This window comes from Mustela putorius, unplaced genomic scaffold, assembly GCF_011764305.1.
Source record: "Mustela putorius furo isolate JIRA1106 unplaced genomic scaffold, ASM1176430v1.1 tig00000228_pilon_pilon_pilon, whole genome shotgun sequence".
NCBI classification, from domain to species: domain Eukaryota; kingdom Metazoa; phylum Chordata; class Mammalia; order Carnivora; family Mustelidae; genus Mustela; species Mustela putorius.
This window is the reverse complement of record NW_025421322.1, coordinates 15,673,183-15,693,003: the sequence shown is the minus strand read 5'-3', so window position 1 is coordinate 15,693,003 and position 19,821 is coordinate 15,673,183. Positions and strand designations below refer to the sequence as shown.

The window sequence follows — 19,821 nt, the reverse complement described above, 5'->3', positions numbered from 1 at the left end:
TAACAGTAATTCATTGCTTAAGCCTTTTATTTGGGAAGAGGAAGGTAATTATTTATTTTACCTTATACATCAGTTCTTAATTTAGGGCATTTTTCACATCCCAGGGAATATTTGGCAGTATCTGGAGACATGGTTTTCATGACCCTAGAAGGTAGAGGTCATGAATGCTGGTGAACGTACTGCAAAGCACAGGACAGCCCCAGGGCAAAGAAAAACTCAACAGGGCCAATGTTGGGAAACCACATCTTATCAAGGGAAGAGCGTTTTCATGGTGTGGTTTCAGCTAGACATTATAAGTCACAAGGAAGGTTTTCATCAGGAGACACCGGGTACAGGGCAGACTGTTGAAAATCCCGACAAGTAGCCACTGGAGCAATTGTACTCTTTTACTTAGAAAGGTACTGGCACTCATACTTTCATATATCCATACGTATTTATACCTACACAATTTTTTAAAGATTTATTTATTTGAGAGAGAGAAAACAAGGGGCGGGGCAGAGGAAAATGGAGAGAGGGAGGGAGAGAATCCCAAGCAGACTCCCCATTGAGCCCAGAGCCTGACCTGAGGCTCGATCCCAGGACCCTGAGATCATGACCTGAGCCAAAGTCAAAAGTCAGCCACTTTACTGACTCAGCCACCCAGGTGCCCCTTTATCTATATAATTTATACCAGTATAAAGTTTGATAATTATACGTTTTCATCAGGTTCTTACATAACTAAGTGATCTGAACATGGGCTTTGTGAGTAAAAAATGTCAAAACAAATTTGTTAAGACATTTGCTGGTTGTTTAAATAAAGCTATGCGCACCTTAACATATTTGTGAAAATCATAACTCACAGTCCTTTCAAGAAATAGAAATCAATTTTGGCAAATTTGAAACCATCAAACTTACTCTCTATCATTTTCTCTTTGTTTTCTAGGTGTTACAGTGAACACTTATTCTTGCCTGGACCCTGGCATTCCTGTACACGGCCGTCGCTATGGTCACGATTTCTCCATAGGTTCTACTGTTTCCTTTAGTTGTGATCCGGGATACAGGCTGAGCCATGAAGAGCCTCTTCTGTGTGAAAAAAACCACTGGTGGAGTCATCCACTCCCAACCTGTGATGGTAAGAATGAATTCAATTTGCAAATAAGCTGATTTGTAAACCAAAAAGAAGTTAATGCAGTATTTATAAAATGTGAGGCTTAATACAACTATAAATATTTCATATTTTAAGGTTATCTTGAATTTTGGTAACTTTCTTATTAGACCATTAATAAAGAAAATTTAAAAATGTATTATTTGTCAACAATACTTCAAAAGAAAAAAAAAAAAAGATTGACAACCAGCCAAACTTACCCTATGCCTAAAGATGGTACCTATAGTTTCAAAATGTGCTGAGGTAACCAGTTTAAGTGCATATTGTGTACTTGGACCTTTGACAAAGCAGGATTGAAAAATGTCAGATTGGTATCAAGGAATGCACAGAAGGGATAGAACATTACCTCCAAAACTGAAAGGCAAAATGTATCAGTCCAAATTCTACCTAGATACATAGCACTATGACAAGGTGCCCAGATGGCCCTGTGGTGGTAAATTCTTGGTTGTGATGAATATTCTATCAGTGTCCTTACCTCCTCTTTGTTTCAATGAAAAGTGAGTCAGAAACCCTTCATTTTTCAGAAAACTCATGTGAAAATACAGTGGAAAAAACTGCTTCCGTAAGTTTGAATAGGGCTTTCATACTTGCTTTGTCACAAAACACACACAACATAAGTCTATGCATTATCTGATCCTGGGCTTTACTTTTTAGTTACAACACTATTTCCAAGTTCTGCACTTATTCTTGTTCAAAGGGGAAGATCATGTTATGATTAAATTTTCAAATACTGTCATTGCCATCATTTTTTCAGCTTCAGGCCAATTTGTTTTTGTAACAAGGTTTAAAGGAATCATCAGCATGTCTTCCTTGTATGTGGTACAATACTATTTATAATAGTCAGCATTCTTGAGATTTTAAGTGACAGAATCCCAGCTGTAACTTGTTTTAAAAAATAAAAGAGGAATTTGTTGTTTATTCAAACCTTAGAAAAGGCAGGGATGGTGTACTTCTCATTGCTAATTATAACATGAATTCAAACCTTTTAAAGGCTCTATCCATTTTCTACCTGTGTCTTGACATAATTCTCTTAATTGCAGCCAGGCTAGCTCTCCACCAGGCAGTGAAGAATACAGTCGTAGGAACATACAGACTTATAGTCTCATATTTCCAGGTTCAGATAAGAATTTGAGTTCTTCCATGTTCCAAGTAGAAAAATCACAGGAAAGTTTTCTGATTAGTACATACCTGAACCAGTTAGTGTAGTAAAGGAGAACAGCCCACTACAATTATCCTGGACATATGTCCAGGTCATATGTCCATCCATTTCTATGTTGAGACTAAAGATAGTGTTGGTGTATAGCTGTTTAGTTAATGGATATTCTGTGCTACTTGGAATATGTGACTGAAAGATGATATATTATCCTTTTTACTACCAGTTCTGTCAGATGGAAGGAGTACTTTGAATTCAGTTCTCTTTTCTGTATACTTAAGTTTCTGAGTATTTAAATTCATCTTGTTTCACTATTGACCAAGGAAGCTTGAACCTCAAGTCAGAAATGGTTTAGTTAGATTCTGTGCTATTTAGTACATTTGATTTGTCTTTCTTTTTTTTTTTTCGCTCTTTAAAAAAAAAATTTACTAATTTTGAGAGAGAGAAAAAGACTGTGTGCATGCAAGCAGGGAGAGGGGCAGAGAGGGAGAGAGGGAGAGAGAGAGAGAGAGAGAGAGAGAGAGAGAAAGAAAGAAACTTAAGCAGACTCCATGCTGAGCTTAGAGTTCAATGCGGGCTCAGTCTCATGACCCATGAGATCATGACCTGAGCTGAAACCGAGTCCCACCCTTAACCTACTAAACCACACAGGCACCCCTCATACCCTATCTTTTGTGACAGAGTAACACTTCTCATACCACTTATGCTTTTCCTTATAGTATTTTCCACTCCCTAATACCTTTATGTATTTACTGTTCACTTTTCTACCAGGATGTCAGTTCTATATGGCAGGAACTTTGTTAAGTTTACTATTATGTCCTCAGTGCCAAGAGCAGATCCTGTCACACAGCTGGTACTCAATAAATTTGTATTGAGTGAAAGAATAAATGAAATATACTTCCCAGTCTTTTGGGAATACTTATTGTATTTTTATTTTACATATATAGTTTCTTGTCCTTGGTCTTCATTCACCTTTTTATTCCCCTCACACTAGAAAGTCCTCCACCTCCCCTCACCTGAATCAAAATTTTAGTCAGTTTTTAAAAGTTGTTGACTCATTATGCTTTCCCTGGATAAAGCAGCTGGGGCAAAATCTCTACTTTTCTTTTTCCTTCCTTTTTAAAAATTTATGTATTTGACAGAGAGAGAAAGAGATCACAAGTAGGCAGAGCAGGAGGCAGAGAAAGAGAGGGAAGCAGGCTCCCTGCTGAACAGAGAGCCCACTGAGGGGCTCAATAGGAGGACCCGGGATCATGACCTGAGCCGAAGGCAGGGGCTTTAACCCACTAAGCCACCCAGGCACCCCAAATCTCTACTTTTCTTAGACCCTGTAGCTCCTTGCTTGTTATACCATCTTTTGCTAACTTATAACATCCTTTTTATTCACTAAATCAATATTCGTTAATTTTACTATAGAGGCACTAAAGAAATATTATTGAACATGAAAAAGCACTACTTATATTCTCCTTGAACTAGTGGAGTAGATAATAGTTATACTCATTTTCTTATTTTCCTTATTATATTCCTTTTTTTTAAAAACTATTTTATTTATTTTATAAGTAGGCAGAGAGGCAGGCAGAGAGAGAGAGAGAGAGAGAGAGGAGGAAGCAGGCTCCCTGCTGAGCAGAGAGCCCGATGTGGACTCAATCCCAGGACCTTGAGATCATGAGCTGAGCTGAAGGCAGAGGCTTTAACCCACTGAGCCACCCAGGCACCCCTATATTCTTGAGGTCAAGAACCACATGATCTTCTTGTTTCTTTAACATATATTTTTTTAAAAGACCTCTTCTGACCCATCAGAGATTTTCTTAAAACACACATTGGGACACCTGGGTAGCTCAGTCGGATAAGTGTCTGCCTTCAGTTCAGGTCATGATTCCAGGGTCCTGGGATCGAGCCCCACATAGGGCTTCCTGCTGATCCTGCTTCTCCCTTTCCCTCTGCCTGCTACTTCCCCTGCTTGTGCTCCCTCTCTTTCTTTCTGCCAAATAAATTAATAAAATCTTAAAAAGAAAAATAAAGAGTAGTGTATAGGTCAAAAATCACAGCCAATTGATGTTGTCTGTGTACTGAAGATGTAATTGTGGTTGTCACATCGGTACTAGGGGTAAATTTGAGGTCATATGCCTGGTATGACTCAATCCTTTAGGAGCTAAGCATTGTTAATTAAGATAGCTACCCTAGTTGATAGATAGTTGGGTGGGCCATATAGTCTGAAATGCCTAAGATAAGCCCATTTTCACCTTTTTTCTTGGCACTCCAATTTCACCCTAAAATTATCCCTTTTTATTTGATGAACAGTATAACCATTTTATGGAAGGTAGGGAGTCATTTTATGGATGTTGTGTAATGAGATTACACAACTAGCTCAGCATCACTCAAATCATTAGAGGCAGAACCGAAAGTTGAACTGGATGTATTTAAACTCATAATTTTCCTATTTTGCCTATCTTTTAAAAATATTTGAGTCTATAGGCTAACCTAGTGAAAGAGTACATACATTGATGTTTAGTATACAAGAGCTCAAAATAAGCAAGGGTGCATGGAACTTAAGGGTTTCTCCTATGGGTTTACAGTTCAAATTGGGGAGACCTAGAAATAGAAGAAAACAAATTTGAGATTAAAAACAAATAAACAAACAAAAAGTCATAATGGGATTTGTAGTAGATGGCCATTTCTGTGCTCCATTGCAGTACTCAAAATCTTTTGATGAATATTGGGTTAGAAATTGCCTGTAGTTGTAGAGAGTTGAGCACTTGCCAGGTGTGTATTATTATAAATAGCAAAGTAAAATTTTGCTATTGTTTGCTAAAATTTTGCTGTTTGTAAAATTTATAGGTCTGGACAATAACATTCAAGGGTTTGGCTTTTGAGAAGACTTTACTATTTTAAAACTCTAATTGATATTTATCATGTGACAAGGTAGTGATCATATGTGGCAAAAATCCAAGAAGGGGGAAAGATAAAGGAAACCACTTAGTAGTCAAGATCATTGCATCTCTAGCTAAGTGCCCTCAGTATTTAGGACTGTCATTGTAACTTTGCTGTGCTACTGGTCTCTATCATTTTATGTTTTCTTTGCCAGCTATTTGTTCTAAAAGAGAGCTACTGGGTATTTCATGTACATTTCATCACTCCTTAATTTTTCTTTAGTGTTTTACTTAATACAAAATTGATAAGAACATATAAACCTATTATATCTGTTACAAAAATGTTTGCATCCCTAAAGACATATGGCATCCATTAGGAAGGTTGTTGGCATAAACTGAAATTTCTCCAGAAGAGATGACATACAAAAAAGAAGATCCATGGCATCCTTTTTAGATACTCTCATTCTAATGAAGTTTACTGTATAAATGGCCACATATTCTATTGAACTGAGTGAAAAAAAGTATTTTCAGAAAAATTTTCTTAATAGTCTCTATACCACTGTATCTTTTACAATATATTTGAGTTCCATTTTCTATCTTAAAGTAAAAAAAAATTCACATATAAAATTTACCTTCTTTTGTTCATCTTAATATTTTAGTCTTCTCATAACTGATTCTAATAGGCTGATTTCCTCTTATATTTTCTTAGCATTCCAATAAGAAGGAACTTTTGAGGGAAGCAAACATCGTGAGATTGGTAGAATATTCAGTAATAAGTTAACCACTTATAAAATTAATCCAACTCCAGCCTGCATTAGCATTTATCAGTATGCATTATATCAATACACATGTAAGTAATTTCTTGTGATTGTTCAAAAAGCCAGTGATATAAAGCAAACACAATTCCAAATATTTGCAATGTAAAATAATCTCATTTAGAAAGATGAAGGATTTCATTAGGTTGATGAAAATGATGCTGTGGCTGCTGATGATGGAAGACTGGTTCAATTACAGACAAAGCCATTGACAAATGAGAATTCATAAGATATAAATCAATTAAAGACAAGAATACTGACACATTTAGGTGTTAGGTGCTTAAAAAGAGGACGATTCAAATATGAAAAGATTAAATGAATCCTTGAGAAAATGAATGACACCTTTGAATATATTTTTTTAAAGATTTTATTTATTTTGAGAGAAAGGGACAGAATGAGCATGCTTGTGCAAATGGGGAGGGGCAGGTGGGTATGGAAAGATGCAGAAGTAGAAGGAGAGAGAGAATCTCCAGCAGACTCCAAGTCTGACACAGCGGTAGGGACTGGATCTTATGACCCTGAGATCATGACCTCAGCCTAAATCAAAAGTTGGATGCCCAACCAACTGACCCACCCAGGCACCCCATATCCTTTAATAATTTTCATATAGATTGATCATTTGAGGGGGAATGCTACAAAGTAAACATAAGTGAAGGACATCATAGTATAGTATGCTATAATTTTTTGGTAGAAATTGTGAAAAAAATTAACACTTGATTTAAGAGTCAGCTTAAGATCACAGACTCTGGAACTAGACTGCTAGAGTTCCCTCTGTATTTGCCTTCTCGTCTATAAACTGTGATTAATTACAGTACTTTTCTCACTGGGTTGTTATGGAGTTAATTGAGTTAATAAAAATAAAAGTATTCAGAATAGTGCCTGTCATGCTGTAAGTTCAATGTGAGTCATTGTTATGCTTTTGCTAAGAACTAGTGAGTAGTTGCAATTTTTATTAAGATATAAAACACACATATTTTCCTATTTTTAGTTTCATCTTCCAAAAAAAAAAAAACCCACAAGAATCACACTCTTTCCCCATCATTTACTATGAAATTCTATCTTTAAGTCCATTTCTTTCAAGGCCTTTATCTACTACTAATATTCTCAAATAACAAAAACCTCCACTGTGTCATAAAAATGCACTCTATATTTATCATCTGCTTATAATCAAAGCAACAACATAAAGGGTCATTAATAGTATAGTAGTTATTGGCCATTCTTCCTAAATATCTTAATGTATTCGTAGTTACCTAACTTTATTCATGTATCTGCAAAATGTCCCTTTAACAACCCACCTTTGACTCAGATGTGATAGGTATAGTTGGCAGACAGAAAATTCTCAAGGAATTCTCCAAGTACAGAAGGGAGATTTGACAGAGTAGCTTTATTCAAAAGAATGCCCATGTGTAGGGGCACCTGGGTGGCTCAGTCGGTTAAGCATCTGTCTTCAGCTCAGGTTATAATCCCAGGGTCTGGGTTGGAGGCCCATGTCAGGCTCCCTGCTCAGCAATGAGTCTGCTTCTCTCTCTCCCTCTGCCTGCTGCTGCCCTGCTTGTACTCTCTCTTTCTCTGTCAAATAAATAAATAAAATCTTAAAAAAAAAGAAAAAAGAATGCTGAAATGTCCACAATAGCCAAACTATGGAAAAAGCCTATGTCCATCAACAGATGAAAGAAGATGTGATATATATATATATATATATATATATATATATATATATATACACACACACATATATATATACACACATATATACACACACACACATCACATATGTGATATATATAGATATATATGAATACTATGCAGCCATCAAAACCCCCGTGAAATCTTGCCATTAGCAGATGGAACTAAAGGGTATTATGCTAAGTGAAATAAGTCAATCAGAGAAAGACAATTATCATTTCAGAGGGTCATAGGGGAAGGGAGGGAAAAATGAAACAAGATGAAACCAGAAAGGGAGACAAACCATAAGAGACTCTTAATCTCAGGAAACAAATAGGGTTGCTGGACAGGAGGGTGGTGGGAGGGATCGGACGGCTGGACGATGGACATTGGAGAAGGTATGTGCTATGGTGAGTGCTGTGAATTTTCTAAGACAGGATCACAGACCTGTGCCCCTGAAACAAATAATACATTATATGCTTAAAAAAAAAAAGAATGCTGATATGTAGAAGAGTTTTCCCTCTACAACTTGTACACATGCTGATTACACACATGTATGCATAAGAACACATGTCTGACATACTGAATAAAAACTTCACAACTTTTTTCTGTGTTTAACTAATTAACTCTCTTAATTTCAGTCCTTCTGCTCACTGAGTTTTACTCTAACTGTATGCAGTAGAGTCCTTTCAAATGGTAAAGCATCTTCACTCATCACATTTTACTCAACAAATTCATACCATGTTGTATTTTTTATCCGACTCTCACAATGGAGAAAAAAATGAAATATAGTGTATTAGGAATAAATTAACATATGTAAATATAGTCTAATAAAAAACAGTCCCCTGTCAAGAAGTAGCATGCATTATAAGGGAAGTAAAAACAGATCAACTTAGCACCACCGTTACCAGCAAGGTACAATGAAACGGTATAACTAGCTCTTCAACTGATCACAAAAACAGACTGAGAAAAAAAAAAAATTGAAAGGACATTTGAGAGTTTCAATAATAATAGTTGCCAATCAAGCCCTGTACAGACTCTAAATAGGAGCCTACAGTAGCAAACCATGCATATTATTGCGATGTAGTGATGTTATTAATATTATTGCAACAGAAGCATGGCTTTATTTTAGTCTTATATTTGGTCTTAGGGAGGTGATCTGTAAGACAACTCCCAGACAGGCATTTGTAAAAGAGCTTCTTTTATTCCTGGTTGGAGTAAAAGAAATAAAAAGGGGAGAAGAGGATTTTAATTTTGTGTATAAATGTAAATGTGTGTGTGTGTGTGTGTGTGTGTGTGTGTGTGTGTAAGTTCAAACCTGCATTTTGAATACTTACGGGAATTGCAGATGACTTATTTCTAGTCAGATCAGTGTAGAATGGTAGCCAAATTGCCTTGACTCTTCTCAGCATCATTACTTGGAAGAAATCATGGAAAAGCAGAAGGCAAAAACTCACTTTTCTGTGTTCTGGGGAAGTGAGGAATCAGAACAGACAAGACAACATGTATTTCTTATTGCTTTTGCCATGTCTAAGAGAGCTGACATCTCCACATGGAATAGAATAAGCCATTCAATAACTTTCTGTTTCTATTAGAATATACATTCTTACCTGCCTATATCTTTGTTTCCCTTAATTTTTAATACTGATGAAATTATCTGCCATAGCAGAACCACTGGTGTTTTTTGAATGTGGGTGAAGACAATGTAAATGATGATTTGTTCTGAAGAAAATGAACATTGAATCAAATTTGAATTTATTTGTTATTCATAAATATATTTTTATTATATCAGAGTATTTACTTAAAAGTTATAGCTTTTCGAACATTCCTGTCTGTTCCTGATATTTCCCAAAGAAATGGAGAAGTACAGAAGCAGCCTTACAGGTTTTCTGTCACATAAATCACTGTTTTAAAAAGAATTATATGAAGTTCATTTTTGCTTTTGTTTCCTTTGCCTTTGGGGACATGTCTTGAAAGAAGCTGCTGTGGCTGATGTTGAAGAGGTTACTGCCTATGTTCTCCTCTAGGATTTTGATAGATTCTTGCCTCATGTTAAGGTCTTTTATCCATTTTGAGTTTATCTTTGTGTATGGTGTAAGAGAATGGTCGAGTTTCATTCTTCTATACATAGCTGTCCAATTTTCCCCACACCATTTATTGAAGAGACTGTCTTTTTTCCACCGTATGTTTTTCCCTGCTTTGTGGAAGATTAGTTGACCATAGAGTTGAGAGTCCATATCTGGGCTCTCTACTCTGTTCCACTGGTCTATCTGTCTGTTTTTATGACAGTACCATGCAGTCTTAGTGATCACAGCTTTGTAGTAAAGCTTGAAATCAGGCAACACGATGCCCCCAGGTTTGTTTGTCTTTTTCAACATTTCCTTGGCAATTCCAGGTCTCTTCTGGTTCCATACAAGTTTTAGAATTGTTTGTTCCAGCTCTTTGAAAAACACCAGTGAAATTTTTATCGTGATGGCACTGAAAGTATAGATTCCTCCAGGCAGTATAGACAAAAGCAAAAATGAACTTTTGGGACTTCATAAAGATAAAAAGTTTCTGCACAGCAAAGGAAACAGTCTACAAAACAAAGAGGCAACCCACAGAATGGGAGAAGATATTCACAAATGACACTACAGACAAAGGGCTAATATCCAGGATTTATAAAGAACTCCTCAAACTCAGCACACACAGAACAGATAATCACATCAAAAAATGGGCAGAAAACATGAACAGATACTTCTCCAAAAAAGACATACACATGGCTAACAGACACATGAAAAAATGTTCATCATCATTAGCCATCAGGGAGATTCAAATCAAAACCACATTGAGATACCACCCTACACCAGATAGAATGGACAAAATTAACAAAACAGTAAAAAACGTGTGTTGGAGAGGATGTGGACAAAGGGGAACCTTCTTACACTGTTGGTGGGAATGCAAGTTGGTGTAGCCACTTTGGAAAAGTGTGGCAAATCCTTTAAAAAATTAAAAATAGAGCTACCCAGACCCAGCAATTGTACTACTGGCTATTTACTCCAAAGATACAGATGTAGTGAAAAGAAGGGCCATCTATACCCCAATGTTCATAGCAGCAATGGCCACAGTCACCAAACTGTGGAAAGAACCAAGATGTCCTTCAACAGACGAATGGATAAAGAAGATATGGTCCATATATACAATGGAGTATTATGCCTCCATCAGAAAGGATGAATACCCAACTTTCGTATCAACATAGAAGGGACTGAAGGAAATTATGCTGAGTGAAATAAGTCAAGCAGAGCAATTATTATATGGTTTCACTTTCTTGTGGAGCATAAGGAATAACACAGAGAACATTGGTAGAATGAGAGGAGAAGTGAGTTGCAGGAAATCAGAGGGGGAAACAAACCATGAGAGACTGTGGACTCTGAAAAACAAACTGAGGGTTTTGGAGGGGCGTGGGGTGGGGGTTTGGGTGAGCCTGGTGGTGGGCATTAAGGAAGGCACGTGTTGCATGGAGTACTAGGTGTGGTACATAAACAATGAATTTTGGAACACACACACACACAAATTAAATTAAATTAAAAAAATAATTACGGCACTTGGGTGGCTCAGCGGGTTAGTCCTCTGCTTTTGGCTCAGGTCATGGTCTCAGGGTCCTGGGATTGAGCCCCGCATAGGGCTCTCTGCTCAGCAGGGAGCCTGCTTCCCCCTCTCTCTGCCTGCCTCTCTGCCTACTTATGATCTTTCTGTCAAATAAATAAATAAAATCTTTAAAAAAAAAGAATTATATGTGGAATGACACATACCCCTTTAGGAATCTAAAAGAAATGATTTTGTATAATTAACAATTCATTTTCTTAAAGCTTAATAAAAGAGGAGCTACTAAACAATTAATTACTCATGTTTAATTTATGACCAATTTATGCAAATGTTACTTATAATTAGAAATGTATAAGATAAGTATGTACTTCAAATTCAAATGTAGGAAGATGAGCTGCGTTATCCTGCAGCTAATTCTCAGAGGCTGTTACATACCTATTTCTTCTCTAGGGCTGCAGTGGATGAAACAGCTTCCTAGTATTGGAGGAGGTCTGTTACACACTCCTATTATTACCAAGAAGTAGCTTAAGCAAAGAAAATCAGATTCATTCTATTTCAAGAGAGGAGAGATTTGTTCAGCCGTTGCCTCTCTAACTATGATCATATGACTGTACTTCTTTGTATTTTCAGCTTTATGTGGAGGAGATGTTCGAGGGCCTAGTGGAACAATCTTATCACCTGGTTACCCGGAATTTTATCCAAATTCTCTGAATTGTACATGGACTGTTGATGTAACTCATGGAAAAGGTAATTTGCCTCATGCAATGATAATTGGATTATCCTCTGAATTTTCATTGCATCTATTTTTTATTTCATTGTCCTTTACAATGTCATTTTGCATGAGCAAAACAGATCAGTAGTAAAATACGCTAACACAAAATCCAGTCTGAGTAACAGCAGGAGAGGATTATATTTACTTTTCCATAGTATTATAATATGCTTATGTTTTTAACATAATGATAATGCAAGAGATATTTGTTTTCCTTTGATGTATTAAAGTAATGTTGTGTGGAATTTTCATATCAACAAAATCTCAAACAGGATGGCTTTTTGTCTCCGGTATTATTGTTAAGAGGTTGATTTCAAAAGTTCATAAAAGAATAGGAAGATGATTTGAAGTGCTGAGCCAATTGTAAAGCACACATAACATACTTATATACATTGCTTTTAACATGTTTGTGATTATTTATTATAATTATATTCTTCATATGAATGTATACCATCCAAAAATACTAATGTCTTGGTTTTCTATCAGAACTGCAGATATATCTCACGTAATTGACTGAGAGTATAAAATTACACTGTGCGTGGGGTAGATGTTAATAAATGTCTTTTAAGCAACTAAATGAAAGGGCCTGTAGAACTAAATACAGTTCATTCATGTGATACAACCAAACTAATAAATGACCAATAAAAGTGATTAAGGCAACACCTTAGCAGGAAAATGGTCATCCCAACATATCAAAACAAAAATGGATTAAAATTATTTATCTAAAAATCTCTATGTGCTAATCTTTTAAAAAGAGTGAATTTAAGGGGCCCCTGGGTGTCTCAGTGAGTTAAACCTCTGCCTTAGGCTCAGGTCATGATCTCAGGGTCCTGGGATCCAGGATCCAGCCTTGCATTGAGCTTTCTGCTCAGCAGGGAGCCTGCTTCCCCCTCTCTCCGCCTGCCTCCACCAACATGTGATATCTCTCTCTCTCTGTAAAATAAATAAATAAATAAAATCTTTAAAAAAGGTTAAAAAAATTTTAAAAGAGTGAATTTATTCATTTTAAAAACTTTCGAGAAGTAGTTTTTCTTTTAGCTTTGTTGTTAAATCGTTCCTGTCACTTTTTACTATCATATCGTACTTACTGATTTTACTATAGAAAATCTTTTAAAAGATCCTACCAAGGAAAAGATGCTATTGCAATTTTTAAAATTAAAGTTTATGTTTAATACACTTGAAGTCACTGCATTCCTGCAAATGAAGTTTATTAAAATTATACATCATTTTATTGAGGGTGAGGATTATATTAGAGTTATTATTATAATGAAATTAAATATTGTCAAGAAAAAAATGTTAAAATGAATATTCTGGTATTGAACAGAAGGAATGAAGTAGAAGACTTTGTAAACTGTGGTTTTTGTTCTTCTCCATAATATAAGACTTCTTTGCTGGAAGTTAACCAGAGCAACCTATTATTCCAGTGTGCAGTGTATTAATGAAGTTTAAAATAAGCTTTCTTGCATTATACAATAAAATGGAGGGCTACACACTGCTTGCTATGTAAATAGAGGTTTAATTAACACTTAAGATTTTGCATCTTCACAGGTTGCAAGTGTTAATTAAATCTGTATTTACATGGCAAGAAATGCAGATTTAGATGCTTTTCTTTAAGAGCCAGCAAAATTTGTTGGAAGTACAACTGTTCCAAAGTACAACCAAAGTTATGTGAAAGATAATCTCTTAAAGTTGGGAGAAATTGTCAAGGTAATACAGTCCAACCTCACCCAGCACACCAGTTTCTTTCTATAGTGTTCCAGAAATATAATAAACTGGCCTGATATTGATACTTGTGTTGATGGCAAACTTATTCCTTGGGAAAACGTGCTCAATTTTTGTATGATTGTAATTGTTTGAAAATTATTCTGCAACGGTTATCCCTGTTCTGCCCTCTGGAGTTAGACAAAACAAACAAAAACAACCTAATTCTTTCTCTACTATAACTCTGCAATGTACCAAGTCACTACTCTGTGTCCATCATGCCTTTCATGTGTGCTACCTCCAGTCCCTTATCCCTGGTTTTTGTCCCAGACAGATCACCTCAGTTCCATCAATTCATTATTATAAGATATTTCCATTCTAACCACCTTTCTCTGGAGGTATTCCAGTGGATTGATATCTAGGGATATCAATAGCCTTCAAGAGTGTATTTTCCCAGCACAAAACACAGTATGGTATTATTTAACTTCACAAAGTATTTCTATGAAGCCTGTGCGTATTAACTTTTTTGCCATCATGTCATAGCACTAATTTAAAAACAGTAAGCCCAAATCCTACAATTCTGTATTTATGCTGTTGATTTTTTTTTCTATCTTCAGTGCAAGACTTTTTTTTTCTTTTTGTCAGTTGATGTTATCAAGAATCAATAGAACTTTCCAATGCCTTGTGAAGTAGTGTAGGTGTTACTTGCATTTTATAAGACAAGAATCTGAAGTCACTAGAGGTTATTTATTTACACTCAAAGTCACAGTACTTGTGAAGATTGGACAAAGAACTTGAATTTACGTCTTATGACTACACACCAAGTACTCTTTTTCTGAAACCACATTTCCTCCCTACCTATATCTACATATTTCATTGTCAGGTATGTGTCTTCATCATGACTCTCCATTATCCTGCTTTTTACTTCTTTGTTTGCTGTTTATTTTGCTTACATCTCTGCTAATTACCTACCCCTGAATTGACACTTTAACCTTTATCCTGATTCAATAGCCATAGAACAGTTCAGGTTTTTATATTTAAACCCTTTTATATTTTCTCATATTAATTTTTATCTTTAGTTTTTGTGAGATCATTTTGAAACGATTTACATTTCACTTATATTTACATATACAGACAGAATTTTCTTAAATAAGCATGATCACGAAGACTTTATGGGTATATAAAAATCTTAATAGAACAAATCTAAAAGTTTAAGTATTTAAGATCTAAGAAACTTCAAATAAACCATTAGTAACCTCTTCACCCCTTAACCCTAATCAGGGTGTTAGAATGCATCCAGTTGTTTCAAATTCTATTAACCATAGCATCATCCTGCCTATATCCCTCCTTGTTTATGATGATACTAGAAGAGATTTTCCTTAAACACATTGCAGAAATCACGATGCTAATCATATGTTTTAGTCTCCTAGATATCTGTGTGGAGGGGACTACATTAAAAGTAGAACAAAAGGCCTTGGGCTTTTAAAGGTGAATTGTCCTTAAATAAAGCATAGTCTAGTCCAATCCTATAAATTTAAAGATCAGAAAAAAGACAAGTCCCCATGTCATAGTTGATTACAACTGAAACCTAGATGTTCAGGATATTTTTTACTTTAAGCCCAAGTCTTTTCACATATATCTGGAAAAGTAATTGCCTTGATAGGGCTTCCTGAATGATTGTTTTTATGAGAAGATATCGTGATGTTGAAACCACTGACTTTTTCTCACTATTCCTCAAATACCCACTGCCCTGTTAAAACTGTGTCCTTACCCATATGCCCCTTCTTCCTGAAATGTCTATTCTGGAGCTGCTTCTCCACAAAATTCTGCTCTGTTTTGAAGCTCATTTCCGGCAGAATCCTCTGCTGACTCCATTAACAAGTGGGTTACTTCTATTTCTATGCTTCTGTGTACTGTCTTGTCTGTATATCCTGTATATATTGTCTGGTATACTGACTTAATCACTTTCAGAGTGCTTAGCAGAATGTTTGAACTGTTGGCTTAGGTGTGCTTTCCCTAGGATAGAATAGGAATTATTTACAGTCTTCTAAATCTTTACATTCATAGCGCCTAGAGTTTAGTAGGTTCTTAGTATTATTTCCTTACTTAAATCCATTGACCTTTAGCAGAATTTTGAAGATCTCACACTGTTGTGAAGTAGAGAAAACAGATTTTATTGTTTAAACCATAATATGATAAACAGAAGTTTGCTTTTGTAAAGTAGCTGGCTAGGACTGAGTAACATGGGAAAAAAAAAAAAATTCACCAGGCATGTTGGACAATAACAATAGCTAACAGCTGCTGAGGGCTTCTTCTGTGCAAAGCACTGGGCCAAGTCATCATCCCCCCCATATATCATCTCATTTAAACTTAACAGTCACCCCTAGAACCTCATTTTACAAATGAAGAAAGTAAGGCTTGGAAAGGCAGTGTTAAATTCAACAGTGGTCTTCTTAGCACCATGATCTAACAGAATCTTTAATTTCCTCACATATTAATTCAATGTATATCAGAATAAGCACATTTTTCTAAAAATATATAAAATATATGCAGAACAACATATTTCGTACCTGTTTCCATCTACTCTCTTATTCTCTACTTTTTGTTTGCTTTATTATATAATAAAAATCAAATTGACTTACCTGAATTTCCACTTTTATGTTGCTTTGTAAACTTAGATAGCAGTTAATCTAGATGACAGAGCATCTTCTCTTTGCCATATCTACACCCCACTCTTATTTGCATCAGGCTAGTGTCAATTACCATTTTTATACTGAAGAACATTGGAAAGGCTGACTCAATTTCTGGACTCCTTCAAAAGGGCTCTTATATTCCTGCTCATTGTGGAGAGGAGAAAAAAAAAACAACTCACATTTTGGAAAAGAGTTTGAAAAATAGTACTTTTGTACATTTCTAATCTTTCCCAAGTCCAAATCACTGGTCCATTATTGCAGTAATAATCTTTTCTTATGATTGCCTATGTTTTCAGTGTATTTGTTTGGTTTCATTTTATGTCTTCTGTTTGCTTCCTTCTTAAAAAAACAATGCCTATTTGAAAGATTTCAATGAATAATGTTAAAGAATGTTCCCTATTATGCTCTGGGCTTTCTCATTTATTTAATAAATATTTTTAATGATTTTTTTTGTTAAGTTAAAAAAAAAGTACCTCAAGGGAAAGATGAATGTGGTAGTCTGTATATAGACTATATTTCACTTGTCTACAGTATGAGGGGTGTATGTGTGTGTGTGTGTGTGTGTGTGTGTAATTGTTAGTCTTTAACATCTGTACTAGACAACATCATTAGAAACTCATATGAAATGGGGCACCTGGGTAGCTCAGTCAGTTAAGAGTCTGCCTTCTTCTCAGGTCATGATCCTGAGTTTGTGGCCACCTGGTTTTGAGCCCCATGTCGGGCTCTCCACTCAATGGAGAGTCGGCTTCTCCCTCTGACTCACCCCTCTCTTTCGCTCTCTCTCGCTCACATACTCTCTCTCTCTCAAATAAATAAATAAAATCTTAAAAACAAAACAAAACACACCTCATGGGAGAACACAATGCAGTGCCACACCATACTCACCAGAATAAAACAAATTTAAAAAAAATTTTTTTAAATAAAAAAAAAAACATTGATAATAACATAAACCAACTAGATTTTGCAATGGAAATGTAAACTGGCACAGCCACTTTGTAAAGCAGTATCTATTAAAGCAACTGTTAATGACCTATAATCGGTCATGACCCAGTAATTCCACTCCTAGATATTCCCCAACAGAAATATATAGTCTTCAGGGCACCTGGGTGGCTCAGAGAGCTAAAGCTTTGCCGTCAGCTCAGGTCATGATCCCCGGGTCCTGGGATGGAGCCCCACATCAGGTTCTCTGCTCAGCGGGGAGCCTGCTTCCCCCTCTCTCTCTGCCTGCCTCTCTGCCTACTTGTGATCTCTGTCAAATAACTAAATAAAAGCTTAAAAAAACAAAAAAGAAATATAAAGTCTTCAAAAGACATATTGAATACTCATAGCACCATCTATATTCATGCTAAAACACAAAGTACCTGAGTAATCATCTAATGTTGAACAGATACATGAATGTGGTGTATTCACAAAATGAAATGCTATACTATGTATCACTGAAAATAAACAACTGACAACCACACACAAAAACAGAGATTGATCTCACATACCTAATTCTGAGTAAAATTCAGACCATACAGAGCATATGTTATATGATTCCATTTTTTAAACTACAAAACATTTATATAAGGTAGAAAAATTAACCTGTGCTACTAGAATTTGAGCGAGTAGTTACCTTTGGCATAGTGAAAGATTTCAAAGAAGAGGCTCTGCTCTCTGTAATGTTTATCTATTGATTCAGATTCTGTTTGCAAAGATAAGTTTTCTTTGTGAAATCTCAGCAATCTGAACAAGTATATGCACAATTTTCAATATAGACACAGGTTGAAGCGTCTGAAAAATAATCATTACGTTTATTTAAAAGTCCATCCCTATTCCTGCTTTATATTTCTCTTCTAGAGTTAAGCATTTTTGAAAGTTGGTTGTTATATTACTAAGCAAAGCAATGTTTTTGTATTTGAGGAGATTGCAGAAGGAAATGAAAGAGGCATGCCAAGTGTTTGCCAGAAAACTACACCGTTATTATAAATAAAGTATATGAATTTTCCTTGAAATTTTCAGAAAACTCGGGTGATATCTTTTCAGGCATTGATTTTTTATTTTATTTCCAAACTGTTTCCACAATATGACTCGCTATGTGACTTCTAAGGAAGGCAGAGGGGAAAAAATAGAAAAGATTTTATTATATGGTGCATTTGGAATATTTTATAGAAGTGCTTTTCATTTCCAGAGAATTTAATTACAAGGAGAGTCCTGGTTTTAGTTACTTTGGTAACTTTCTGTGTTTTACAGATACACTTTGTGAGTCTAATTTTTTTCTTTTTCTTAATAGGCGTGCAGTTCAACTTTCACACCTTCCATTTGGAAGATCATCATGACTATTTACTGATCACTGAAAATGGTAGTTTTACCCAACCACTGGCACGACTTACGGGTTCAGAACTTCCTTCAACAATCAATGCTGGTCTCTATGGAAATTTCAGAGCTCAACTGCGCTTCATTTCTGATTTTTCAATATCATATGAAGGATTCAATATTACATTCTCTGGTAAGAAAATAAAAAAATTTAAAAAAGCTTTAGTTAAAAAAAGCCAATTTTTAAATTTTTTTTAAGATTTTATTTATTTGTCAGAGAGAGGGGTGGAGAGTGAGAGTCAGCGCTGGTGCAGGCATGTGCACAAACAGGGGGAGGGGCAGAGAAAGAAGCAAGCTCCTTACTCAGCAACTTGATGTGGGACTCAATGCCAGGACCTTGGGATCATGACCTGAACCAAAGGTAGATGCTAAGGCAGCCACGCCTCCCAGGCATCCCAGAAAAGGTCAGTTTTTAAAATATGACAAAACAGAGAGGGAAAAGTAACAGAAAAGATGAAAAAAAAAATACCTGTTATCCAAAATAAATACCTGTCAACCAATTTTAAGGAAAGTTTGAAATACCTTGAAGATTGTCTATAGTAGTACTTAAAGGGAAACTTTAAACAAAAGCAAAAAATAAACAAATTTGTTAAAAACCTACTCTAAGTAACAGAGGGCAAAACTAGCTAAAATGCTTACTGAACTTAAAATAGAAATTCAAAGCTGTATTTTAAAGTTTTAATTAAACCTAAATGAATGTGACCTAGTGAAATTCTAGCTTTATGTGTCTTGGAAAAAGCATAGTTTACAGGCCAAGATTAAGGTAAACTTAATTTAGTAATTTGGAAATAGATGATCTGGAAAAATTAATGTCATTATCCCTCTATTCTAGAATATCTTCATCTAGAATAACTTCATCTAGACACAACATCTAGACACAATTACAATTTGGATTCCAGGGGAAAAAACATTTATACAACCAAAGTGAATAAAAAGTTTTTGTGTCAATTAGAGTTCTGGTTTCTAGATGAATGGAATAAGCAAGTAGTTATTTCTTAATACAGAAACAAATTAATAAGTAAATCTATGTCCACTTGCTAACATTAAAATTATAATGTTATAATTATATGT

General features: G+C 35.5%; 1 protein-coding gene across 1 annotated transcript in view; it reads left to right on the top strand.

The window, feature by feature from the left end:
• The window catches only part of CSMD3 (CUB and Sushi multiple domains 3), a 1,237,422-nt gene that overhangs the window by 829,027 nt on the left and 388,574 nt on the right, over positions 1–19,821 (top strand). The window contains exons 19-21 of the mRNA XM_004743466.3: positions 923–1,111; positions 11,863–11,979; positions 18,668–18,883. Of these exons, the coding sequence (XP_004743523.2) occupies positions 923–1,111; positions 11,863–11,979; positions 18,668–18,883 (522 nt within the window). The remainder of the gene's footprint in view (positions 1–922; positions 1,112–11,862; positions 11,980–18,667; positions 18,884–19,821) is intronic.